The sequence below is a fragment of the Crocuta crocuta genome, unplaced genomic scaffold, assembly GCF_008692635.1.
Source record: "Crocuta crocuta isolate KB4526 unplaced genomic scaffold, BGI_CrCroc_1.0 scaffold177, whole genome shotgun sequence".
Classification (NCBI taxonomy): domain Eukaryota; kingdom Metazoa; phylum Chordata; class Mammalia; order Carnivora; family Hyaenidae; genus Crocuta; species Crocuta crocuta.
In genome coordinates, this window is record NW_027531880.1 from 2760551 (window position 1) to 2788124 (window position 27574).

The window sequence follows — 27574 nt, forward strand, 5'->3', positions numbered from 1 at the left end:
CTTGGCCGGGTGAAGAGAGCCGGCCGTTCCTTCTTGGGTGGCGGTGAGCCTCGACTCCCTGAAAACTTCGGCTAAGTAGGGAGAGGGTAGGGTGTGGGCCAGTTAGTCCGTGAGGACCCTGGTGGTTCCTAGGGCCCGGTTCTCCTAGCGCTAGAGCTAGGAGCTGGCCGTCTTAATTAATGTCTTGATCGATTGTCCTCGATCTCTTTCACCTTTTTAGAGTTGTGGATTTCTGCAGGAGTGCCAGGATATTTTTATGCGGTATAACATATGCAGAAAAGTGCATACAATGTACATAGTTAAAGGAAAATAATAATAAGCACACAGATAAAAACAAAAGAACACTGCCCGTACTTCAGGAGTTCTACCCACACGTAGCGTGAGAACAATTCCCTCCTGAGACCGACTTTTAGGTTACTCACTTTTTGCTTTTCCTTAATAGCTTTACTATGAACATGCCTAAACAATATAGTTTTACTTTACTTGTTTTTGAACTTTTATGAATGGGATCAGTGTATTTTCTGGTTTTGAATTAATAGTAAGCTTGTGTATATAGGTAATTTACATTGCTGTCTAGTATTCCTTTGTGTGGTTATAACAGTGTATCCATTCTCTTAATTGACATTTTGTTGTTCAAGTTTGGGGCTACTAAAAACAGTGGTGTAAGCATTCTGACACCTGGATACTAGTGCAAATGTGTAAGGGTTTCCGTAGGATACATGCCTTAGAGTCCTAGAATTGTTAAGTCATAGGATCTGCTTAGCTTTATTAAGATAGTGCCAAACTTTTTTTTGGAGTGCAGCAAACTTAACTTCCTAGAGCACATCTTTGCTCTGGTTTGCCAGCTCCTGGACCCCCCTTTTCTCATTAGGAGTCGGTTTTGTCATTAAGAATTGGAGTGAGTTTTTAATGATGCCTTACGGAGTACCAGTTAACAGTTCACGCGTGATGATTTATCATTTTGTAAATGTAAAAAAAAAATCTTACCGGAAGTCTTCTCGATGGTCTTTTTAAAAGAATATTCTTCTCTATGCCAAGGGTAGAGAAGTGTTTAGAAATGATAAATATGTATCTTGCTTGCCTTTGTTTCCTCTGTTGGTGCCTCTGGATCTCTGTCAAACCAGAGTTCCTACATTCCATACTAGGTTGTGTCCATCCAATCCTAGCACTTTAATGACCATTCCCCTTGTTAGACACGTAAAGTCAGTAAGTATATGTTACATTGACTTAAGCCTGACTCACCTCAACTTGTGTTTTGATGTGAAGAACTCTATTCTAGCCTTTTCTGAAGGGACTGTGTTGTAGTGAACACCTTTACTTGAGCTGCTCAGGTTTTTAAGGCTTTGACACAGATGACCTAAGCCCCTTTTTTTAAATCTTGATTGCTCACCCATAATGGATTTATGCATGAAACTGCAGTGTTCTTGAGATTTCATTTGAGGCCCCGATTACCCTCAATGAAGGAAATTATATTAAAACTTCTTGGTTGTAACTGTCTGCAGAAGTCATGTGACCATGTGTCTACATGAGCTTGGGTAAAAAGATAGGATTTCTCCTTTGGAAATTTCTCCTTTGTATTTTCCTTATTTTAATTTAGCTTTTTTCTGAAAATTTTGGAAAAGACCAAGGAGAGAGGTGAGTGTAATTTGTCTTAGCTGTCTCCTTACTTTGGTTGGTTGGAGACTAGTTGTCATCTGGAGCTGTTTATCAGATTCAGATAAACATGGTGGTGTCCTGTGTGGCACTGTTCCCAAGTTTATGCTGTTTTCCCAGGGAATACATACTTAGAGCTTTGATTAAAGAGAGTTTGAGATGCACCATAGTGCAGCTATAGGGAATGCATGACTAAGTTTTATAGTAGTTCTTCTTGACAGTTAATAATAGTAATCAAGGGCTGCTTGGCTGGCTCAAACTGTAGAGAATGCAAGTCTTGATCTTTGGGTTGTAAGTTGGAGCCCCACGTTAGGTGTAGAGATTACTTTAAAAAAATAAAATCTTTTTTAAAAAATATTTTTGCATTTATTTATTTTTGAGAGACAGAGACAGAGCGCAAGCGAGGGAGGGGCAGAGAGAGAAGGAGACACAGAATCCGAAGCAGGCTTCAGGCTCTGAGCAAGTGTTCAGCACAGAGCCTGATGCAGGGCTCAAACCCATAAACTGAGATCATGACTTGAGCCGAAGTCAGAGATATAACCCAACTGAGCCACCCAGGTGCCCTCCAAAAAATAAAATCTTAAAATAATAATAATAATAAAGTATTATAACTGCTTTCTGAGAGTCTGTATGGTGTAACAAGCAATGTGCTAAATATGTTACCTTCATTATCTCATTATAAACTCCATAAAACAAGGAGCTTTTTTTTTTTTTTTTTGGTTAAAAAAGTGGGCACTTGAGGGGCACCTGGCTGGCCACTAGGTAGAGCATGCAACTCTTGATCTCAGGGTTGTGAGTTCGAGCCCTGTGTTGGGCATGGAAATTACTCTTTTTAAAAAGTGGGCATTTGATATAGTTAGAATTATTTTTACGTATTTTACGTATGAGGGAGTTGACATGCAGACTTCACATGAGTACACAGTTGCCTGACTCCAAAGCTTATGCTTCTGATATGTGATTTAGCTAGCTAATCAATAGCAAAACCCAAGCTAGAAACCAGTTCCTCTTCAGGTTTCTATCAATTATACCACATTGTCTCCAAGATCTATGGTGTGTTCTTTCTGTGAATCTCAAACAGTTAAAAATGAAGTACTAATAACTCTTATTTTCATATTTGACAGGAACCTGTGAAATACATTAGAAAAAACGTTCTATAAGTTTATAAACTTCATTTCTGGGTCTCAAGTAAGCAGCATTTAGTGGCCCCAACACATGGAATATTACCTGTGCACTGCTCAAAGGAATAAGATGTCGGGGTGCCTGGGTGGCTTAGTCGGTTAAGCGTCCGACTTTCGCTTAGGTCATGATCTCGCGGTTCGTGGGTTCGAGCCCCGCGTCGGGCTCTGTGCTGACTGCCAGCTCAGAGCCTGGAGCCCATTCCAGAGTCTGTATCTCCCTCTCTCTCTGACCCTCCCCTGCTCACGCTGTCTCTCTCTCTCTCTCCTAGAAATAAATAAAAATATTTAAAAAAAAAAAAAAGAATAAGATGTCACTGTGGGTGCCTTACAGTGCCCATGACAGATACCTTTAGAAGGAAGGCACCATCAGGAAATAGAGTGACTAGGGTGGTAGGAATGGGACTGGAGACTTTTTGTTTTTGAGCACTGAAGCCCAGTTTTCATTGCTCAAGGGAGGAAGTTAGGCACTGGCTTTTATTTTTATGGTTAAAGTAATACATACTTAAAAAGAACTCAAACTATATAACTGTCCTGGGAAAGGTGAAAATCTGACTCTCAGTTCTATTTTCCACGTGTAAGCACTTGTGGTATCATTCTGAGTTTTTTTTTTTTTTTTTTTTAATTCAAAAAGCCCTGAATCAGAGAGATGTAATGGGGGAAGGAACTTAAGAAGTCCTCGAGCCCAGTTTTTACATCTTGCAGAAAATAAGAGGTTCTTAGAGATTATGTAGGGGCACAGTTGTGGTAGTAGAATTGGAACTAAAGTCTAGGGCTGTTAATGTCCAAGTTAGCAGTGCTTAGGCTTGGGATGGGAGCCTATGCCATTGGACAAAACCACACGTACTGTTCTGGTCTAGACAAGACCTGGCTGTGAAAAGCAAAAGCTGAACTGAAGTTCAGATAAGATTGGGATGTCATCTTCTCAAGTAAAAAATTTTCTTTTTATTGTTTATCCTCTGTAATCTTAGATCAGCCTCTTTTCAAACTGAGAGTTATGTTATAATACCCCATTTCTGAGCTATTAGCTCCTATTTTTCTTTTTTTTTTTTTTTTAAACTCTGATCATAAAAACTGGCAATGGAAGTTGAGCTATTGGAAGCCCCCAACAATTAGGTCAGGCCTTAGTAGTTCTCCATATGAGAGCTCTGGGTTTAGCTGGGATTTCCATGTGACTGCANTACATTTCTTTTTTTTTTTTTTTTTAACTCTGATCATAAAAACTGGCAATGGAAGTTGAGCTATTGGAAGCCCCCAACAATTAGGTCAGGCCTTAGTAGTTCTCCATATGAGAGCTCTGGGTTTAGCTGGGATTTCCATGTGACTGCATAATACAGCCGACCTCTGTTCCTCTCAGAAACTTATCTGCACTCTCTCCCCTACTTGCCCTCTCCTAAGCCCAAACACATTTGGGGATACCAGAATTTGTGTTATTGTATCTTCATTTTAATAACATTGGGAAGTTTTACTATACAATTATGCAAATAACATTATATGGCCACGCAGGACTTGGAGTATCCTGGCTCTCTGAGCCGTTGAAGTGTGCCTGAAGTAATATCAGAAGTAATATCTTAGTTGCATCGAGGTTAAATATACAATGGAATGAAAAAACATATGTAATTTGGACAGTGGAATTTAGTCACATTACCATTGATTGCACTTGAAAGAACACAAAAATGTAACCCATTAAAAAAAATACAAGGTGTGTGGGGGAGCAAAAATAACTATCCTTCTACTAGGTTCTTGGCAGAGACTCCCCTGTAATGAAAGACAAATTAACAGAAAAAAAAAAACCAGAAGTTTAATAACTTAAAGTCCACCCGCATATATGGGAGGTACCCGGGAAAACTAAATAACTCCAAAATGGCCCAAGCCATCACATTATATATCACCTTCAGCTAAAGACCAAACAAAGATGGGGGGGTGGGGGCATAGTTATGGGAGATTCCAAGGAAAAGCACAGCAAACAAGGGTAAAGTTGTTATGCAGATTTAAGTCCATGCCTTCTCCATTCATAAAAGTTTCTAGGGATTTAGTCCTTCTGTTACAGAAAGGCGCCCTTACAAATGGAGATTTTCCTCATAAATGTCTTTTATAAGAGGATAGCTTCTACTTGGTGTTCAGAAGCTATCCTTTGCTCGTTTTTTTGTTTTTTTAATCAACTAAAGTAATTCTTAAACCAAAAATTCGTATTTTGGGGTGACAAATTCTACTCCCCTTCAGTGGTGCACTGCCTAAATGTATAGCATAGGGAAAAATCCTTTCACTCTTCAGTAGTTAGAGACAGGAAATCTTGACCCAAGGAGATAGTGTTTTGGTTATCTTTCTGCAGATACAAATAGTTCTCACTGCCCTTAGGACTTTGATACAGCTGTACAAAGCATCTCTAAAAAGCAGAAACCTCTGGGGCACCTGGGTGGCTCAGTTGGTTAAGCGTCCGACTTCGGCTCAGGTCACGATCATATGGTTCGTATGATCATACTGTGCTGATGGCTAGCTCAGAGCCTGGAGCCTGCTTCAGATTCTGTATCTCCCTCTCTCTGACCCTCCCCTGTTCACGCTGTTTCTCTCTCTCTCTCTCTCTCTCTCTCTCTCTCAGAAATAAATAAAACATTAAAAAAATAAATAATAAGCGTCCGACTCAGGTCATGATCTCACAGTTCATGGGTTTGAGCCCTGTGTCGGGCTCTGTGCTGACAGCTAGCTCAGAGCCTGGAGCCTGTTTCAGATTCTGTGTCTCCCTCTCTCTCTGACCCTCCCCTGCTCATGCTGTCTCTCTCTCTCAGAAATAAATAAAACATTAAAAAACAAAAACAGAAACCTCAGACACCTGACTGTTCTGTCACTGGAGCCTGCGACTCCTGATCTTAGGTTTGTAGGTTTGAGCCCCACGTTGGGTTTAGAGATTACCTAAAATCTTTTTAAGAGTAAAATAAAAACTAAGAAGAGGAAACCTGATAAAATAAATATCTAAATTTACTATGTGGTCTACCTCTACATTACTTGAGGCTGTTTTTTCACTTTCATCTGGCAGTTCATTTAACTGTTCTTTTGAATGAAAATAATGAAGTTAGAGCTGCCTCTTGCAATTTCCTGGTGTGTGGCCTTCATAATGGTTATTTGAAACCTATCATTAGAAAGTTCCTGTTATATTAGGCTATTATTATGTGTAAAGCCAATGGAAACTGCCCTTGATCTGTTTGTTTGCTTCCATAAGGTAATTTCCCTATTAGCAGCCAGTTCAGATTCTTTTAAAGATGTTAGACTTTCAGAGTTTCCTCTTACCAGAGATTCACAGATTATTGAGTAAAACTTATCAGTGCAATAAGGTGCATATACACAGAATTTTATTTAATTTTTTTAAAGTTTATTTTTGAGAGAGAGAGAGAGAGAGAGTGAGTGCGGGGATAGGGGAGGCGAGGGACAGAGAGAGAGGGAGACACAGAATCAGAAGAAGGCTCCAGGCTCTGAGCTGCCAGCAAAGAACCTGATGCTGGGCTTGAACTCATGAACTGCAAGATCATGACCTGAGCCAAAGTTAGATGCTTAACCGACTGAGCCATCCAGCGCCCCTACAGAATTTTTATTTTAATTATGAATAGTCATATATATTTAATTGAATATTTACTTCCATTATTTTCCTTTTGGTGTCTTATGAGACTAAATTTTTCTGTTTTGTCATATAAAAAATACGAATTACCTGTGATACTTGGACTCTGATGTGGTCGGATTATTTGCCTTCGTACCCAAAGAAATTGAGTATTACCATTTTTCTCCAGCTTAGTGTATAGGAAGGAGAGTTTCATATCCTCCCTTTTCTCTTCATAAGGAAATGCAGCCTCAGAGTGATTCCATATTCCAGGCAGTTCAAAGAATTCTGAACCATAAGCTGAGCTTAGTCCCAGGTGAGGCTAATTGTTTTCAAGCGCCAGAATTTTCATTAATTCAACTAATCTTAGTATAGATATAAATGTCCTATAGCCTAAATATCTTTTACTTTTCAAATTACTAACTAAGTAAGGTAAGTCACTCTTATTTAAACGTGTATTTATTAGGTCATACTATGTACAGAGCACTAAACTAAATAATATAGGAATATTTACAGAAGAAGAGAATATAATGTTTTCCCAGTCCATACATGGTGCATTCCAGGACACGATCAGTGCTGTGAGGGAGAGGAGGGATCTGATTTACTTAGAGAATTGACTTGGTGTTTAAGAATGAGAAGAGCTGTTGAGCATGAGGAATGTCTTTTTTTCCTTTAAAATTAAAGGAACTGAGCTTGAAGAAGAAAGGGTATTTTTTAAATTTGTTTTTAAAAACTGTAAATAGATGACAAATTAGAGTAATAGTTTACCTTAAAGGAAATAGGATTTTCTTCTCTCCAAAATAATGTGTCTGGCAAATTTTAAAGAACTCATTAAAGGGAGAATTCCCACTGGAGTTGTACTTAATGCAACCTTCTTTAAGTGGGCACTTTAAAAATTTAAAAGCATTAGAAGTCAGGTATATTTATGTTGTTTTGATTAGTATATTTCATTTTCACTGTGTCATTTGTAACTTTCATCTTGTTTCTTTATCTTTTAGACTTGGAATGGCCAAATATCACAGTGAAGTTCAAAGTTTGAAATTGGATGATGATTCAGTCATAGAAGGAGTAAGTGACCAAGTACTTGTGGCAGTTGTGGTCAGTTTCGCTTTGATTGCTACCCTGGTATATGCACTTTTCAGGTGAGACTAAAGGACAAAAGAGTTGAAATTATATATATTTGCAAGGGCCACTGCTTTCTGACTGCTTCTAGTAATTTTTAATACTTCGTTTAAAAAGTGAGTAATAGAGCTCAACGATTGTATATATTTATTAATGTAGTTTATTTTCCACTAGGCTCTAAATGCTGCCATATATTTTTCCTGTCATCAGCTGTCTTATTAGATAAAATTTAAATTTATCACCATATTTTGAAAACAATATTTTCTATGGAAGTATCACAGTTTAAAATAATAATTTTCATAATTGAATCCCTCAATTTGTAAGTGATACAGACAATAAGTGCAAAATAGCTTCAGTCCTTAAATGGAAAAACAAGGGGAAAAAAGTTGGACAGTGTGTAGGGAATTAAGATTAAGATTGGGGCACCTGGGTGGCTCAGTCAGTTTAAGTGTCTGACTCTTGATATCAGCTCAGGTCATGATCTCATGGTTTCTGAGTTCAAGCCCTGCGTCCAACTCTGTGCTGACAGCTCGGAGCCTGCTTGGGATTCTCTCTCTCCCCCTCTCTTTCTGCCCACTCCCCTCGTGCTCTCTTTCTCTCAAAAATAAACTTAAAAAATAAAAAAGATTAGGGGCGCCTGGGTGGCTCAGTTGGTTGGATGTCCGACTTTGACTCATGCCATGATCTCGCAGTTTGTGAGTTCAAGCCCTGTGTTGGGCTCTGTGCTGACAGCTCAGAGCTGAGAGCCTACTTCAGATTCTGTCTCCCCCTCTATCTCTACTCCTGCCCCACTCGTTCTCTGTCTCTCTTTCAAAAATGAATAAATGTTAAAAATTTTTTTAAAGATTAAAATTACTGTTACAGAATCAGGAATAATACTTAAAGGCCTCAGATGTTTATATGCCAATACACAGAGACTAGGATATAGACTAGAAATTTAAATGTTAAGACATGAAAATAACTAAAATTATATATATATATATATAATTGAAAACAGAAATGGAAACAAAATTATAAAAGTATAAAATAGAAGGGTGTCTGGTGGCTCAGTCAGATAAGTGTCTGACTCTTGATTTTGGCTCAGGTCATGATCTCACAGTTCCTAGGATCAAGCCCTACATCAGGCTATGTACTGAGGCATAGCTTGCTTGAGATTCTTTCTGTCTCTTTCTCTCTGCCCTTCCCCTGCTCACACACTCTCTTTCTCTCTCTCTCAAGATAAATAAACATTCGAAAAAAAAGTATAGAGGCGCCTGGGTGGCTCAGTCAGTTAAGCATCCAACTTTGGCTCAGGTCATGATCTTTCAGTTCGTGAGTTCAAGTCCCGCGTCAGGCTCTGTGCTGACAGCTCAGAGCCTGGAGTCTGCTTTGGATTCTGTCTCCTTCTCTCTCTGTCCCTCTCTCACTGACACTCTGTCTCTCTTAAAAATAAATAAACATTAAAAAATTTTTTTCTTAAGTATGAAATAGAAAAAAGATTCATTTCAAAATTACAAATCAATGAGTTGTAAAAATTATAGAAAAAATTCTTAAACATCAAGATTCTTAGATATGACACAAAATATGGGGAACAAAAAAAATAGGTAAACTGTGCTTCATCAAAATTACCAACTTGTGTTCTTGAAAGGACATAATCAAGTAAGTGGGAAGACAATACATAGAATAGAAGAAAACATTTTTAAAAAAATTTTAATGCTTATTTACTTTTGAGAGAGAGAGAGCGCGTGCTAGCAGAGGTGGGGGCAGAGAGCAGGAGACACAGGATCCAAAGTAAGCTCCAGGCTCCAAGCTCTGAGCTATCAGCACAGAGCCTGATGCAGGGCTTGAACTCATGAACCTGAGCTAAAGTCAGATGCTCAACTGACTGAGCCACCCAGGTGCCCCAGGAGAAAACATTTCAAATCATGTATCTATATAACACTTGGATCTAGAATATATAAGGAACTTGCAGCTCAATAATAAAAAGCCAAACAATGCAATTAATAAATAGACTAAGAATGTGAATACACATTCCTTCAAAGCAGATATACAAGTGGCTAATAAGCACATGAATGTATGCCTGACACTGTTAATCATCAGAGAAATCAAAATCAAAATCACAATGACATACAATTTCACACCTACTAGGATGTTTAGAATCACAAAATCAGATATAACAGTTGTTAGAGATGTGGAGAAATTGGAATCCTCATACACTGATACTGGAAATCTAAAAATGATTCAACCTCTTTGGAAAACTATCATTTCCTCAAATGATTAAATATGCAGTTTCACTCCTGTGTGTGTGTGTGTGTGTGTGTGTGTGTGTGTGTGTGTATCCATGAGAAATGAAAGCACATTTCCACACAAAAACTCATATAAGAATGTTCATGGCAGTATTCTTCATAATACCCAAAAGGTAGACAAAAACCAAATATTCATCGATGGATGAATGGATAAACACATGTGACACACACATACAATAGAATATTTTTTGGCCATAAAAAAGAATAATATACTGATAAATGCTATATCATAGAGGAAACTTGAAAACATGCTAAGTGAAGTAGGCTAGATACAAAGGCTACACATGTATTAGTCTGTTCATATGAATGTCCAAAAAAAAGAAATCCATAGATATAGGAAGTAGATTAGTGATTGTTTGGGACTGGAGTGGAAAATTAGGGTATAGGAAAGATAGTAGCTAAGGGGTATAGGGTTTCTTTCCTTTTTTTCTTTTTTTTTTTTAATTTTTAAAATGTTTTGTTTATTTCTGAGAGAGAGAGAGAGACAGCGTGACCAGGAGAGGGTCAGAGAGAGAGGGAGATACAGAATCTGAAAGAGGCTCCAGGCTCTGAGCTAGCTGTCAGCACAGAGCCCGACGAGGGGCTCAAACCCACGAACCGTGAGATCATGACCTAAGCCGAAGTCCATTGCTTAACCGACTGAGCCACCCAGGCGCCCCCAGGGTTTCTTCCTGAGGTAATGGAAATGTCCTAAAATCTACCTTAGTGATGTTTGCATATATGTGTGAATATGGTAAAAACCATCAAATTGTACGTTTGAATGGGTAAATTGTGTGGTAAGCGAATTATATTTCAATAAAGCTGTTTTAAAAATGAGTCATGAGTAGGCAGACACAAATGGAGTATCTGCTCCATTTTTATTAAGAATGGGATACAGATATAACTTTGTCATGTTGAAGCATCCATGATGTTGAGTGAGATTATTGATTGGCTCTACATGCAGTGTGGGGCTTGAACTCAAGACCCCAAGATCAAATCTCATGCTGTCTCAACTAAGCTAGCCAGGTGCCCTCTGAGACTATTTTTCATTGAAGTATAGTTGACACAAAAGTTATGAGAGTTCTTGATATAGTCTGGCTTTAATCACTTACCAACCGTATGATTTCCAGATGTTTTTTTCTATTCTGTGAGTTGTCTTTTTAATCATTTTTAAAATGTTTTATTTTTATTTTTGAGAGAGAAAAGGTAAGGAGCAGAGAGAGGAGGGGGCAGAGGATCCAAAGCAGGCACCATGCTAACAGCAGCAAGCCTGATACAGAGCCCAAATTCATGAAACCTGAGATTATGACCTGGCCAAAGTCAGATGCTCAACCTACTGACTTTTTAAAAAAAAATTTTATTTATTTTGAGAGAGAGTGGGTGTGGAGGGAGGGGCAGAGAGAGAGGGAGACACAGAAACAGGCCTCAGGCTCTGAGCTGTCAGCACAGAGCCCTATGCAGGGCTCAAACTCACAAACCATGAGATCATGACCTGAGCTGAAGTCAGATGCTTAACTGGCTGAGCCACTCAGGCGCCCCATTACAGTGAAGTTTTTTTTCTTTTCTTTTTTTTTTTTTTTAAGAGTTGATGATTTATTTTCCAATTTTTATTTCTTTTAAATTTTTTAAGTTCATTTTTAATTTATTTTGAAAGAGAGACAGAAAGCACACGGTGGGGGGCGGGGTGCAGAGAGAGAGGGAGACAGAATTCCAAACAGGCTCCGCATTATCAGCACAGAACCCGATGTGGGTCTTGAACTCACAGACTGTGAAATCATGACCTGAGCTGAAACCAAGAGCCAGATGTTTAACCAAGTGAGCCACTTAGGTGCCCTTCAATTTTTATTTTTAATTGCAGTATAATTGACATACAATATTAGTTTCAGGTGTAGAACATGGTAATTAGATAATTAGAAACATCATGAAATGTTAATTAGTATAGTTACCATCTGTCAACATAAAAAATTATAATGTTATTCACTGTGTTTCCTATTTTGTACTTAATCACCTTTGTGATTTATTTATTTTACAATTGGACATTTGTACTTCTTAATCCCCGTCATCGATTTTCTCATCCTCTTCCCCTCTTATAACCACCAAGTTATATTCTGTATTTATGAGTCTGCTTCTGTTTTTTGTTGGCTCACTTGTTTTCTTTTTTAGATTCTAGATATAAGTAAAATCATATGGTGTTTTTATCTTTATCTGACTTACTTCATTTAGCATAATACCAACTAGGTACATCCATGTTGATATGAATGACAAGATTTCATTCTTCCCTCTTCCTTCTCCCTAGATTTCATTAAAAAAAATTTTTTTAAGTGTTTATTTTTGAGAGAGAGAGTGTGCACAAGCAGAGGAGGGGCATAGAGAGGAGGACAGAGGCTCTAAAGCGGGCTCCACACCAAGGGCAATGAGCCAGATGTGAGGCTCAAACTCATGAACGTGAGACCATGACCTGAGCCAAAGCTGGATGCTCAACCAGTTGAGCAACCCAGGTGCCCCTAGATTTCGTTTATTCTTATGCTGAGTAATATTCCATTGTGTACATATATTACATATTCTTTATCAATTCATCTGTCAAAGGACAATTGGGTTGTTTCCATATCTTGTTTATTGTAAATAATGCTGCAGTAAATATAGGGGTACATGTATCTTTTCAAATTAGTGTTTTCATTTCTTTGGGTAAATCCCCAGAAGTGCAATTACTAGATTGTATATTTCTATTTTTAACTTTTTGAGGAACTGCCACTTGGTTTTCCACAGTGGCTGTATCGATTTACATTCCTACCAGTAGTTCACAAACGGTTGCTTTTGTCTATATTCTGGCCAACACTTACTATTTCTTGTTTTTTCAGTAATAGCCATTCTGACAAGTATAAGGTAATATCTCATTGTGGTTCTGATGTGTATTTCCCTGACGATTAGTGGCACTGAGCATCTTTTCATGGGTTTGTTGTCCATCTATATGTATTCTTTGGGGAACGTTTATTCAGCTTCTCTCACCATTTAGTAATCAGATTATTTGGGGATTTTTTTGGTGCTGAGTTGTATGAGTTCTTTATACATTTTGGATATCAACCCCTTGGTGGCTATATCATTTGCAATTATCTTCTCCCATTCAATACATCACCTTATTGCTTTGTTGATAGTATCATTTGCTGTACAAAAGCTTTTTATTTTTTTTTATTTTTTATTTTTTTACAAATAGTTTATTGTCAAATTAGTTTCCACATAACACCCAGTGCTCATCCCCACAAGTTGTACAAAAGCTTTTTAGTTTGATGCAGTCTCAATAATTTATTTTTACTTTTGTTTTCTTTGCTTAAGGAGAGAGAATGAGAAGAAGTATTGTTAAGGCTGATGCCCAACGGTTTACTGCCTGTGTTTTTTCCTAGGAGTTTTATGGTTTCACATTCTACTTTAGGTCTTTAATCCATTTTGAATTTACTATTGTGTATAGGGTAAGAAAGTGGTCCAGTTTCATTGTTTTGCATGCAGCTGTCCAGTTTTCCCCTACACCATTATTGAAGAGACTGCCTTTCCCCCCCATTGTATATTTTGCTTCCTTTTTTGTAGATTAACTGACCATATAAGCATGGGCTTATTTCTGGGCTCTCTATTCTGTTCTATTGATGTATTTGTCTACTTTTGTGCCAGTACTATACTGTTTTGATTCCTGTAGCTTTGTAGTATATTTTGAAAACTGGGATTATGATACCTCCAGCTTTGTTCTTCTTTCTAAAGCATGCTTTGGCTATTCAGGATCTTTTGTGGTTCCATACAAATTTTAACATCATTTGTTCTAGTTCTGTGTAAAATGCTGTTGGTATTTTCATAGGGATTACATTGAGTCTGTAAATTGCCTTGAGTAGTATGGACATTTTAACAATGTGAATTCTTTGAGCCCATGAGCATGTTATATCTTTTCATTTTTTTTGTGTTGTATTGTCTTCAGTTAATTTTTGGTGTTTTATAGTTTTCAAAGTGCAGATCTTTAACCTCCTTTGTTAAATTTATCCTTAGTTTTTTTGTGTTTTTTTTCAATGCAACTGTGAATGGGATTGCTTTCTTAATTTCTGTTTCTGTTACTTTCTGTGCTGACAGCAACAAGCCTGATATGGGTCTCAAACTCATGAACCAGGAGATCATGACCTGAGCCAAAGTCAGATACTCAACCAACTGAGCCACCCACGTGCTCCTCGACTATTTCTTTATTAATTTATAGAAATGGAACAGATTTTTGTGTATTAATTTGGTATCCTGCAACTTTACTGAATTCATTTATTGCTTTTAATAAGTTTTGGTGGAGTCTTTAGGGTTTTCAACATTTAGTATCATGTCATCTCTAAATAGTGACCGTTTTACTTTTTCCTTACCAGTTTGGATGACTTTCATTTCTTTTTTCTTGTTTGATTGCTGTGACTAGGACTTTAGTAGTTTGTTGAATAAAAGTGGCAATGATAGACATCCTTGTTTTGTTCCTGCTTTAGAGGAAAGCTTTCCACTTTTGACCACTGACTGTGATGTTAACTGTGGGTTTTTCATCTGTGTCCTTTATTATGTTGACGTGTCCTCTAAATGCACTTTGTTGAAAGTTTTTATCATGAATGTATATTGAATTTTGCCAAATGTTTTTTCTACATTTATTGAGGTGATCATAGGATTTATATCGTTCATTTAGTTAATGTGGTGTATCATGTCGATGGAATAGTGGATATCAAACTATCCTTGTATTCCTGGAATAAAGCCAACTTGATCATGGTGAATGAGCCATTTAATGTATTGTTGAATATGGTTTGCGAATATTTTGTTGACTATTTTGTTGAGTATTGGTCTGTAATTTCTCTCTTTTCTAATTTTGTCTTTGTTTAGTTTTGGTATCAGGATAAGATGGCCTCATAGAATAAATTTGGAAGCATTTCTTTCTCTTTTATATTTTTAAAGTAGTTTGAGGAAAATAAGTATTAACTCTTCTTTAAGTGCTTGGTAGAATTCTTCTGTGAAGCCTAATAGTCCTGGACTTTTCTTTCTTGGTTGTTTTTTGATTATGATTCTATTTTGTTAGTAGTAATTGGTTTGCTCAGATTTTCCTTTTTTTCTTGATTCAGCCTCAGAAAATTGCATATTTCTAGCAATTTACCCACTTCTAGGTTGTCCATTTTGTTGGCATATAAGTTTTTGTAGTAGTCTCTTAGAATCTTTTGTATTTCTGCAATGTCGGTTGTAACTTCTTATCTTTCTAATTTTATTTATTTGAGTTCTCTGTCTTTTTTTTTTAATTTTTAAATGTTTTATTTATTTCTGAGAGAGACAGCGTGAGCAGGGGAGGGTCAGAGAGAGAAGGAGACACAGAATCTGAAACAGGCTCCAGGCTCTGAGCTAGCTGTCAGCACAGAGCCCAATGCGGGGCTCGAACCCACAAACCATGCAATCATGACCTGAACCAAAGTTTGACACCCAACTGACTGAGCCACCCAGGTGCCCCTGAGTTCTCTTTTTTCCTTGAGGAATCTGTCTAAAGTCTTATCAATTTTGTTTATCTTTTCAAAGAATTAGCTTTTAGGAATTTTTTTTTTTTAGTCTCTATTTCATTTCTTTCCACTCTGATCTTTATTTTTTCCCCCCTTCTACTAATTTTGGGCCTTGTTCATTCTTTTTCTAGTTTCTGTATGTGTAACATTAGCTTGTTTATGAGAGTTTCCTCAGAATGGATTAAAGAACTGAATGTGAGACCTGAAACCATAAAAATTCTAGAAGAGTGAACAGGTAATTATTTCTCTGACATCAGCTGTAGAAATATTTTTCTAAATATGTCTCATAAGGCAAGGGAAATAAAAGCAAAAATAAACTATTAGAACTACTTCAAAATATAAAGCTTCTGCACAGTAAAGGAAACCATCAACAAACCAAATAGACAACCTATTGAATGGAAGAAGATATTTGCAAATGATATATCCAGTAATGGGTTAGTATCCAAAGTATATAAAGAACTTATACCACTCAATACCAAAAAAACAAACAATCCAATTAAAAATAGGCCAAAGACATGAACAGATATTTATCCAAAGAAGACATACAGAGGCCAAGAGGCACATGAAAAGATGTACCACATCACTCATCATCAGGGAAATACAAATCAAAACTACAATGAGATAGAACCTTACACCAGTCAGAATGGCTAACATCAAAAACACAGGAAACAAGTTCTGGCAAGGATGTGGAGAAAAAGGAATCCTTGTTCACTGTTGGTAGGAATGCAAACTGGTACAGCCACTATGGAAAACAGTATGGAGATTCCTCAAAAGATTTAAAATAGGGGCTCAGTCAGTTAAGCATCTGACTTTGGCTCAGGTCATGATCTCATGGTTCATGGGTTTGAGCCCCGCATAAGGCTCTGTGCTGACAGCTAGCTCAGAGCCTGGAGGCTGTTTCGGATTCTGTGTCTCCCTCTCTGTTCACACTGTCTCTCTCTGTCAGAAATAAATAAAATGTTTAAAAAAAGTTTAAAAATAAAAAAAGATTTAAAATAGAACTACCCTGTGATTCAGTAATCACTCTACTGGTTATTTATCCCCAAAATACAAAAGCACTAATGAACAGGATATACACACCCCATGTTTATTGCAGTATTATTTACAGTAACCAAATTATGAGGCAGCTCAAGTGTTCATCTATAGATGAATGGATAAAAAGATGTGGCATGCAAATACAGTGGAATATTATTCAGCCATAAAAAAGAATGAAATCTTGTCATTTGCAACAATAGGGATAGAGCTAGAGTGTAATGCTAAGCTAAATAAGTTGGAAAAAGACAAATACCATATGACCTCACTCATATATGGAATTTAAGAAACAAAACAAATGAGCAAAGAAAAAAAAAGAGTGAGAAAGACAAACCCAGAAACAGTCTGAACTGAGAGAACAAACTGATGGTTATCAGAGGGGAGGTGGGCGGGGAGAAGGGTGAATTAAGTGATGGGGATTAAAGAGTACACTTATGATAATAAAATAATAAAAAGTGATTATTGACAAGTATATAGTTACTGCCGTTATGTCAGCTATTCTCTGGTTGTTTTTGTTGTTCTTTACTTTTTCTTTTGCTCTCTTCCCTTGTTATTTGATGACATTTTTAGTATTCGCTAGGATTCCTTTCTCATTATTTTTTGTGTATCTATTGTAAGACTTTGATTTGTGGTTACCATGAGATTCATATACAATATTCTGTGTATAGATAGCAGTCTATATTAAGTGGGGGGTTGTTTATGTCTGAAAATATTCTGAGGTGCCTGGGTGGCTCAGTCAGTTAAGTGGCCAACTTTGGCTCAGGTCATGATCTCGTGGTTCATAGGTTCGAGCCCTCCGTAGGGCTCTGGGCTAACAGCTCGAAGCCTGGAGCCTGCTTCAGATTCTGTGTCTGCCCCCCTCTCTGCCTTCCCCTGCTCATGCTCTGTCTCTCAAAAATAAATGAATGTTAACAACTTTTTTAAAAAAAGAAAAGAAAATATTCTAAAAGTACATGTTTGCTCCTTCCCCTGCATATTTTATGTTCATGATGTCATTTTGCATCTTTCTATTTTGTGTATCTTTTTCTTTTTTTTCGAGTAAGCTCTACACCCATTGTGGGTCTTAAACTCACAACCCTGACATCAAGATTCATATGCTCTATTGACTGAGCCAGCCAGATGCCCCTGTCATTTATGTGTGTGTATGTGTTTGTGAGTGTGTGTGTGTGTGTGTGTGTGTGTATCTCAGCTGGTTTTTGTAGAGATAATTGATTTTACGACTTTTGTATTTAACCTTCAAAGTAGTTTTATAAATGAATAATCTACTACCTTTACTGTATGTTTGCTTTTACCCATGAAATATCCTTCATTATTTTGTTACTTATAGTTTTGCCTTTTTTTTACCCTCCTGCTTAAAGAAGTTTCATTTAACATTTCTTGTAAGGCTGGTGTAGTGGTAGTGAACTCCTTTAACTTTTGTTTGTCTGGGAAGCTCTTTATATCTCCTTCATTTCTGAATGACAACTCTGGCAAATAAAGTAATCTTGGTTATAAGCTTTTTCTTTTAGGAGTTTGAATAAATCATAGCAGACCTTTTTGGCCTGCATAGTTTCTGTGAAAAACCAGCTGATAGCCTTATGGGTTTTCCCTTGTATATAACTATTTTATTTTCTCTTGTTGTTTCTATGATTCTCTCTTTACCTTTAATTTTTGGCATTTTAATTATCTCTCTTGGTGTGGACCTCTACGGGTTCATCTTTTTGGGGATGCTCTGTGTCTCCTAGACCTTGATGTCTGTTTCCTTCCCCAATTTAGGGAAGTTTTAAGCTATTATCTCTTCAGTAAGTTTTCTGCCTCTTTCTCTTTTTCTTGTGCCTCTGGGCCCCCCATAATGTGAATGTTAGTATGCTTGATATTATCATAAAGATCCCTTAACCTCTCCTGACTTTTAAAAAATCACTTTTTTATTTTTGCTATTCAGCTTGGATGCTTTCCACTACCTTGTCTTCCATTCATTGAACTGTTCTTCTGTATCTTCTGTTGTTGATTCCCTCTGGTGTATTTTTTTAATGCACTTACTGTCTTTTTCATCTTTGATTGATTCTTTTTTATGTATTCTCTTTGTAATGTTCTCACTGAGTTCATCCACTCTTCTCTCAAGTCCAGTGAATGTTTATGACCAATACTTTGAACTCTTCATCATGTAGATTACTTAATCTCTGTTTTGTTTATTCTTTTTCCCAAGTTTGGTTTTGTTGTTTTGGTTGGAACATAATCTTTTTTTTTAATGTTTATTTATTTATTTTTAATGTTTTTATTTTTGAGAGAGAGATAGAGACAGCATGAGCAGGGGAGGGTCAGTGAGAGAGGGAGAGACAGAATCTGAAGACAGGCTCCAGGCTCTGAGCTAGCTGTCAGCACAGAGCCTGACGCGAGGCTCGAACCCATGAACCGTGAGATCATGACCTGAGGTGAAGTCGGACACTTAACCGACTGAGCCACTCAGGCGCCCCTTATTTATTTATTTTTGAGGGACAGAGACAGAACATGAGCCAGGGAGGGGCAGAGGGGGAAACAGAATCCGAAGCAGGCTCCAGGCTCTGAGCTGTCAGCACAGAGCCTGATGCAGAGCTTGAACTCATGGACCATGAGATCATGACCTGAGCTGAAGTTGGACACTCAACCGACTGAGCCACCCAGGCACCCCAGTTGGAACATAATCTTCTATCTCCTCATTTTTTCTGATTCTCTGTGTTTGTTTCTATGTATTAGGTTATGTCAGCTCGGTCTCCTAGTCTTGAAGGTATTGGCCTTCTGTAGAAGGTGTGCTTTGGGGCCCAGTAGCACATTCCGCCCCTCCCCCCCCACCCAGTCACTAGAACCAGGTGCTCCAGTGGTGTCCTCTGTGGAGGCTGCATGTGCCCATAGTTGTGCCTTGGCATGTGTGTTGCTGCCGCTGTGGTAGGTGGGGCTGCTTCCTGCACAGCCAGCTGAGAGTCCCAACCACAACTGCTGCAGCCATGCTGGTGTGCAGGGCTGGCTCTCCTCCCTCTTTGGGGCAGCAATAACTTTGGTGCAGGTGCCTGTTCTAGCCAGGACTGCTGGCTGGGTGCACCAGGGCAGGAGCCAATTGGAAAGGGTACCTGCCAGGGTAGGATGGTTGGCATGGGGCAGGTGCACAGGTGAATGCTAGGAGGGGGCGAGCAGGACTAACAAGGCTAGCAAGTAGGAGAGTATCAGAACTGTCTCGCATAAGCATCTGGCTACCTAGGCCAAATGCGGTGCAGTTCCCCAGGGCTGGGGATGCCCGACGTTAGGCTTTATTTCCCTTTCAGAGTTGAACTTCATGCCTGTGGTATCCTCCCACTTGTGGGACACTGTGGGGGGGGTTTGGTTCTTGACCACATCTCTGCCCTTACCCTTTTTTTTAAAAAAAAAATTTTACGTCATTTTATTTTGAGAGACAGGGAGTGGGGGAGGGGCAGAGAGAGAGGGAGACTCAGAATCTGAAGCAGGCTCCAGGCTCTGAGCTGTCAGCATAGAGCTCTATTCAGGGCTCGAACCCACGGACTGTGAGATCATGACCTGAGCCCAAGTTGGACACCTAACCGACTCAGCCACCCAGGCACCCCTGCCCTTACCCTTCTTGATGTGGACTTTTCTTTATATCTTTACCTGTGGAGGAGCTACTCTGCCAGTCTTCAGTTCCAGAGTGAATTGTATTTATTGTATGTAGTTGTTGCCTTGATGTATCCCTGGGAGGAGTGAATTCATGATCCTCCTAGTCCCCATCTTTCTGAGATCTGGGTTTTTCTATATTTACAAAGAATGCTCTTGGGACTTGACAGAGATTGCATTGAATCTTAAATAGGTCACTTTGGGTAGTACTGACATCTTAAAAATAGTAAATTTTCTAGTCTGTGAACACAGGATGACTTTCCATTTACTTATGTCTTCTTTAATTTCCTTCAGCAATGTATTAGTTATAGTAAATTTCTTTCTAAATCTTTTTGTCATCCCTTCTTAAGCTGGTATGACTAGCTGTCATTTGTTGACGTACTAAAAACCAGTCCAAAGGGTTTGGTAAGCAGTGTAACCAACCTATAAGCCACGGATTTGCTCTTGCACATTTGTGAACTTTGATTCAGACTTTGTTTCTTGACCCAGAGTTTGGATATCATTTCTTTCCTCTTATCAGAGATTCCTGGCTTCTTTCCAGAGCCACATAACTGGTTTGATAATTTTGGTTTCTCTTTTCAAACAATAACAAAGGACCATAAATCATTGGTAATGATATATTTTGTTTCTGTATTAGAGCCATTGTTTTCCTCTGCATCTTACTTTAGACCTACTTTGTCAAATGCTGTCATTTTCTCATAGCTGAGGTGATCACATCTTGAAGGTTTTCTAACCTCACTTTCAATCCATCTTAATTATCCCCCTATTTTCTAGATTTTTGGTTCTGTACTCACAGTTGCTGATCACATGTAATTTCCTAAGCTACAGGCTGTATGCAGCGTCTCAGGCTGTTTGTCTTGTTCTTTGGCTATACTTTGAATTTTCTAACATTCTACTACCAGATTTTACAATCTTGTATCTTTTCTTTTATGAAAAGAAACCAAAAGAAAGACCTACCGGTTACATGGTTATGTGTGTAACCTGAAAAATAGTAACTTTCTTTCAGGGAGAAGAGAATGGTTTTCCATTGTCAAAGAATGGAGAAATTGCTGTTTAGGTCGGTAGTTACTGATACTTAAATGGAATGGTTCCTTGTGCTGTTCCCTGATAGATTGTTTCCACCACAGTGATCATTATTCAGTCACAAGAAGGTAACATTTAAAATAAATAATCCACCAGAATTTAAGTTGTTTAAACAGACTTCAAGTAGCTTTATTACATTTGTGTTTAGTTTCTGATTGAACTTTTTTGGGGGCACCTGGGTGGCTCAGTCAGTTAAGCGTCCGACTTGGGGTCAGGTCATGATCCCCCAGCTTGTGGATTCGAGCCCCGTGTTGTGCTCTGTGCTGACAGCTCAGAGCCTGGAGCCTGCTTCTGAATCTGTGTCTCCCTCTCTCTATGCCCCTGCTCATGCTCTGTCTCACTCTCTCAAAAACAAATAAACATTAAAAAATTTAAAAAAATTTTTTTGAATTTTTAAAATATTCTTTAAAAAAATTTTTTAAATGTTTTTATTTATTTCTGAGAGAGAGAGACAGCATGAGCAGGGGCGGGTCAGAGAGAGAGGGAGACATAGAATCTGAGGCAGGCTCCAGGCTCTGAGCTAGCTGTCAGCACAGTGACCATCGCAGGGCTTGAACCCACGAACCGTGAGATCATGACCTGAACTGAAGTCAGACACTTAACCGACTGAGCCACCCCGGTGCCCCTAAAATATTCTTTCAAAACGATTGGTTCTTTTTTGTCAACTTTTTTCCTAAAATTTGAAATTTTTACTAAAAATTGAATTATCAGATGTATTTTTAAAAGTTTTCCCTGTCCCATTAAGTTATTGATTTAGAGTTTTTATCACTGTTAGGTATTAGATCGCCCAGAGAATAAAGGCTCTCATATAAAGTAACATTGGGATTTTGTGGACTTAAAATATTACTGTTAAGAAATGTTTAAGTGTAGAAGAAACTATCACAGCCAAATGGAATTAAGCTGTGATTCAGATGTAAATCTTCATCCCCACCCTGCCAACCTAACCACCCCTTCTAATTTCCAGTACCCACAAGTCTTATCCCATCCTTGTAAATCAGCCACTAAATTCTTGCTTTTGAATCCCCCTTTTAATTGTTAATTAAGGTATAAGTGGTATGTTAGGTTTGGGCTTTTCTATATGACATAGTTTTTATTTTCTGTTTTTCTGTGAGTTCTGTGAAAAGCCCTATGGGAGAAAGATCTAATTAGATATGCAAAAGTGTTCAAATGCATAGTAATATCTAGAGTTATGTAGTTTATTCTGAAGAAATTTCACAGAAGAAATAAATGTGTTAATAGTTCTTCAAATGATTTGTAAGCCGGCAGTTACATCGAATCTACGAGGTATGAGGCCTCTGGATTTTGTCATTTGCCAGCCCATATTCAGTAATCTTAGAACTCTTTACAGAGTAGCCTGGAATGTTCAGTCCTGGAACTGGAGTATAGTTGTGTGCCGTCATTTACATTTATCAAGTTCTTGGTTGAGAATTAGACCCATAAAGAAAAAGGATTCATCTGGCAGTATTTTATATTCAAAGTTTATTATATTTTATTCAACAGAAATGTGCATCAGAACATTCACCCAGAAAACCAAGAGCTAGTAAGGGTGCTTCGGGAGCAACTTCAAACAGAACAGGTACTGTTGTTATATAAATACGTGCATTTATGTAAGGGGTGGATGTTGCTATTCCCCTTGCCTATGAAATGGTGATGAAATAATAAATTACTGTTTGGAAACATAGCCTGTTTTCCTGCTTTACTAATTTAAGTGATTCTATTGATTGTATATTTTCAGATTAGGCAAATGACTAGTTTTAACTATTCAGATATTTTCATGTGCGTGTTTGTTTGTTTATTCTGAGAGTGTGTGGGGGGAGAGGTAGAGAGAGAAGGAATACCAAGCAGGCTCTGTATCGCGGAGCTGGATGTGGGGTCCGAACTTCCAAACCTGTGAGATCATGACCTGAGCCGAAATCAAGACTCAGACACTTAACCAACTAAGACACCCAGACACCCCAATGTGTGTTCTTTTTAACATGCTTTAAAAAAAAAAAATAGCAAGGGCGCCTGGGTGGCTCAGTCGGTTAAGCGTCCGACTTCGGCTCAGGTCATGATCTCATAGTTCGTGGGTTCAAGCCCTGCGTCAGGCTCTGTGCTGACAGCTAGCTCAAAGCCTGGAGCCTGTCTTCGAATTCTTTGTCTCCGTCTCTCTCTCTGACCCTCCCCTGCTCATGCTGCCTCTCTCTCTCTCTCTCTCAGAAATAAGTAAACCATTAAAAAAATTAAAAAAAAATAGTTTTCCAGGGCACATGGGTGGCTCGGTTGGGCATCAGACCTTGGCTTAGGTCATGATATCACAGTTTGTGAGTTCAAGCCCCATGTAGTCTTTGCCCTGACAACTTGGAGTCCACTTCGGATTCCCTGCCTCCCTGTCTCTCTACCCCTCCCCTGCTTACGCTGACTCTCTCTCAAAAATAAACATTAAAAAAAAGAAACAGCAGTTTTCGTATTAATTATCTATGGGGAAACAATAACTGTCTAATTGGCTTTAATGAAAATGTAGTGGAAAAACTATTTTTCTTTTTTTTTAAGTTTATTTATTTTGAGAGCAAGACCACCTGTGCACATGCAAGCAAAGGAGGGTCAGAGAGAGAGGGAAAGAGAATCCCAAGCAGGCTCCATGTGGTCAGCACAGAGCCTGACACTCAACCTCACAAACTGTGAGATCATGACCTGAGCTGAATACAAGAGTCAGATGCTTAACTGACTGAGCCACCCAGGTGCCCTAGAAAAACTATTTTTCTAACATCTAAGACCTACAAAGAAATGATTATAGGGGTGGCTTTTTTTCCCCCCTCTTCTTTTTCTTCAGTGGTCAAAGTCAGTAAAACGAGTTAGGCAAGAAAAGAAAACTTTTCTGCCTCCTCTTTGCTTTTAACCAAATGGAGACTCTATGAACCAGAATTGTAATGTATTTCATGAAGGCTGGAATAGGTAGGATATTATATACCTGCAGGCCAAGATAGCTAATATAAAAAAAATGAAAAATTAATATCTCGCCCACCAATTAGATTTTATTTCCAAAGAAAGTTTTATAATTTATCTATTAACCAAATATTTACTAAACATCTCCCATATGTCAGACACTGTTGTTGGCATTGACGATTCAGTTGTGAGCTAAACAAATAAGAATTCCTGCCTTCTTAAAATTTCAGTTCACTGATGTAAAAATAGTTTAAGCATGTTAGTAGTCCTCTGTTTCAGAGCTGTTGTTATTAATAATTCATGCTGGGATTGTATTTTATAATTTACAGAGTGCTTTCCCATACAACTTTCTTATTTAATCTGCAAACATAAGTAAGACAACAAGTATCATTCCCATTTAACATATTAGATCACTAAGATTTACATAAATGCACACTGGAATCACATGCATAGATCTGGCTGGCCTGAAGTCCCACACTGAGCTGGATCTTGCAGATTTCTTTGCACCACTTTCTAGTTCACCTACCTCATACCTTCCTCAAGCATGGCATTTAGCTCTAGATAGAATAAAGCTAGTGACTTAGCTCTTTCTGTGATATTCTGTATGGTAACCACTACCCATATGTAGCCATTTAATTTTAAATTAACCAAAATATTAAATACAATTTAAAATTCAGTATGTTTTAGTGACACTAATCACCTTTCAAGTACTCAATACTCACAGATAACAAAGGGGATATCCATTACTGCAAAAAGTTTTGTTGTACAGCACTGGTAACTGGTAATTGGTTTTGTTTTGTTTTGTTTTAGTTAATTTCCGAAGAATAATAATGAAGATGAAAGGTAGAGAGGGGGACATTAAGTGCTATGTGTTTTTCTTTTTTGCACCATGGCATATAGAATATTCTAGTATTTTAGGACTGTTTAAAAAATAGGAGATTTTGGTTATGGTCATTAGTTTTAGGTGACAAAAATCTTTGATTCAGTTTACAATTAAGAATAGTTCATATTTAGTGAATTTCATAATTTTTTTTGGTGATTTGACATTTTTAATGCTGGCTACCTTGTTTATAAGAGGTATGCTAGGTGCTATAAATGTAGGTTTTTATAAGTATCTTAAAAGATACACATTACATACTGGTACTAGATTCCTTCCAGTTTCTGGATCACTACAACGAGTCCTATAGGTAAGATCCTTTTCCTCATAGCACTTATATTCTGATGGGTTCTTTGATATCAGAATGCTTCTTAGAGTGATGATTCTATTTAAAATTCCTATTACATATGGAAACCAACTTGACAATAAACTATTTAAAAAAAATAAAATTCCTATTACAGTCTCGTAACAATGATGTAACTGAGGAACATGAAATAATACTAATCTGATCATGTGAAATATTAAGTTCAAAGTACCAATGGTATTAAATTTCCTTCTTCCAAAATGACTAATATTCTTGGAAAGTTTAATTCTGTGAGGCACAGCACACATGCAACAGTAACCAGGAATGTATAAATGAAAAAGATGTCAGAAATGATTAAAAGCTATTACTTGAGAAACAGTTTGATATTTCTTTAGCTTTTGCATCAGCCCAGCTTTGGGTTTCTTAGAATAACTTAGTCATTCTAACAGAGTGAAAGAGAAATGTAGGTTTTTATCTTTAAAATGTGCTCAGGAAGGAAGGTAGAGACCCTGGAGCTTAAATAAAACAACAATATGGTTTCATAATTTATCAAACTTGTAAGACTTTAAACTACTGCACATCTAAAACTTGATGAGGATTATACACTGTTGACTGTGTTCTTAAGTATAATTTCACCTGGAGGGAGCTTCAAAAGGCCTGTGTGCATTGTGTAATCCCTGTTTTCTCCTCAGGATGCCCCTGCTGCTGCTCGACAGCAATTCTACACTGACATGTATTGTCCAATCTGTTTACATCAAGCCTCCTTCCCTGTTGAAACAAACTGTGGACATCTTTTTTGTGGTAAGCAAACAATGCTATATTTGGTAAAAAGTGACTGTTTAGGCCAAGACCCATATGTGTACATGGACTGGATTCCTAATTTACTTTGTCACATTTTATATTTCACAAATGGGGTCGATTGCTCCTGATATCCTGTTCTACTTGTTAGCCACTTTTATTTAGTGTCTGTGAATTCAAAGATTAAGAAAAAAACACAATATTCAACTTCTCAGTAAACAGATATGTGTTTGTTTGAATGGTAATTCAAGAATATGAATACCATGAGGATTCACTGAAACCTTTATCACTTTTTGGTAGTCCTTCCCAAGCCAGGAAGGTTCTCTCAAGGACCCTGCCCAAGACCTTCCCTTAGCTCTCCTACCTCCTTTTTACCCTGCATCAGCACAAAAGTTATTAGCCTGGTGTGTGTGTGTGTGTGTGTGTGTGTGTGTGTGTGTGTGTGTGTGAGAGAGAGAGAGAGAGAGAGAGAGAGAGAGACCAACCTCAAGAGGGTTGCTAAGTGAGAATGAGGAACCCAGAGCATATAGTAGGACAAGAAGGGAACACTGATTTCACAATTATTAATATCAGTAAGGGGTGCTTTCTACCTCTGGGCATTTCTTCCCTCCAGAAAGATTTCATAGAGAATGAGGTATCATATAGTCATTGCTCATTACGCTCCTATGAGATTGGGGAGAGTCAGTTATTACGTACCTGCTATGTGCTGGACATTTAACTTCATTGCATCGAACTCCATTTATGAGGAAGCTAAAACTGAGTTAAGAAATTTTATAAAGGGTAACCCAGCTGCTAAAGGAAAGAGCCAGATTTTAAATGTAGGTCTACTTCAAACTCTGTGGGCAATCCTATTATGTAATTAGTAGCTTACATAACTACTCTCTACTTAACATTTATCCATTCACTAGACCTGTTGCCTTATTTGTAGTATTTCTTTTTTGTTCCAATGGCTATATTCAAGATAGGGTTTCAATTGTTCTCAAAATGTACCCATTTTCCATCTTAATACTAATTTAAAATATAGCATACAATGATCCTTTAAGTTTCTTTCTCCCCATTGTATCTTTTGTTTGAGATTATATAGAAATATTAGATATATAGTGCTATTATTTATGCTTTGGGGGAATGACATAAATACTTTGAAATCCATATCATGCAACGCAGGGGTTTCTATACTTTTTCTATACCTAACCAATCCCATTATTGCATTATCCATGAATTTCATTGTCTTCTCTAAACTTTTTGCCTAAGTTAGCTAACAAGTTATAAAACACTTATTTCAGTGTCTATCTTTGTCTGTTGGGAATGCTAATGAGCAAAAAATTATGAAAGTTCAGACAGAGGGAATTAAATGGCCACAGAACAAGCAGATACTTTCCCCCCTCTCAAACCTCTAGTAAATATTCCTAATCAATTGGACATTCTTTTTTGAGTCTGGATATGGCCTCAATGACCATCCTAAAAACACAGTACTTCAGACAGGTGTTAAGAATTAGTGAGGCTTTGTTTCAGAGTCTGTGTCTCCCTCTCTCTCTGACCCTCCCCTGCTCACGCTGTCTCTCTGTCTCTCTCCTAGAAATAAATAAAATATTAAAAAAAT

At 37.8% G+C, this 27574-nt stretch overlaps 1 protein-coding gene across 3 annotated transcripts in view; it reads left to right on the forward strand.

Annotated features, from left to right (window-relative positions):
* The first annotated feature begins 6 nt into the window (after positions 1 to 6).
* Positions 7 to 27574, forward strand: part of RNF170 (ring finger protein 170) — a 42602-nt gene continuing 15034 nt past the window's right edge. The window contains exons 1-5 of one of the 3 annotated variants that reach the window (XM_077773058.1): positions 29 to 43; positions 6658 to 6733; positions 7416 to 7559; positions 22571 to 22646; positions 25869 to 25977. In XM_077773058.1, coding sequence (XP_077629184.1) covers positions 7423 to 7559; positions 22571 to 22646; positions 25869 to 25977 — 322 coding nt within the window. In that variant the 5' untranslated portion in view covers positions 29 to 43; positions 6658 to 6733; positions 7416 to 7422. Of the gene's footprint in view, positions 44 to 6657; positions 6734 to 7415; positions 7560 to 22570; positions 22647 to 25868; positions 25978 to 27574 lie in introns of those variants that run through there. The other 2 variants (XM_077773057.1, XM_077773059.1) reach the window with 2 other exon arrangements.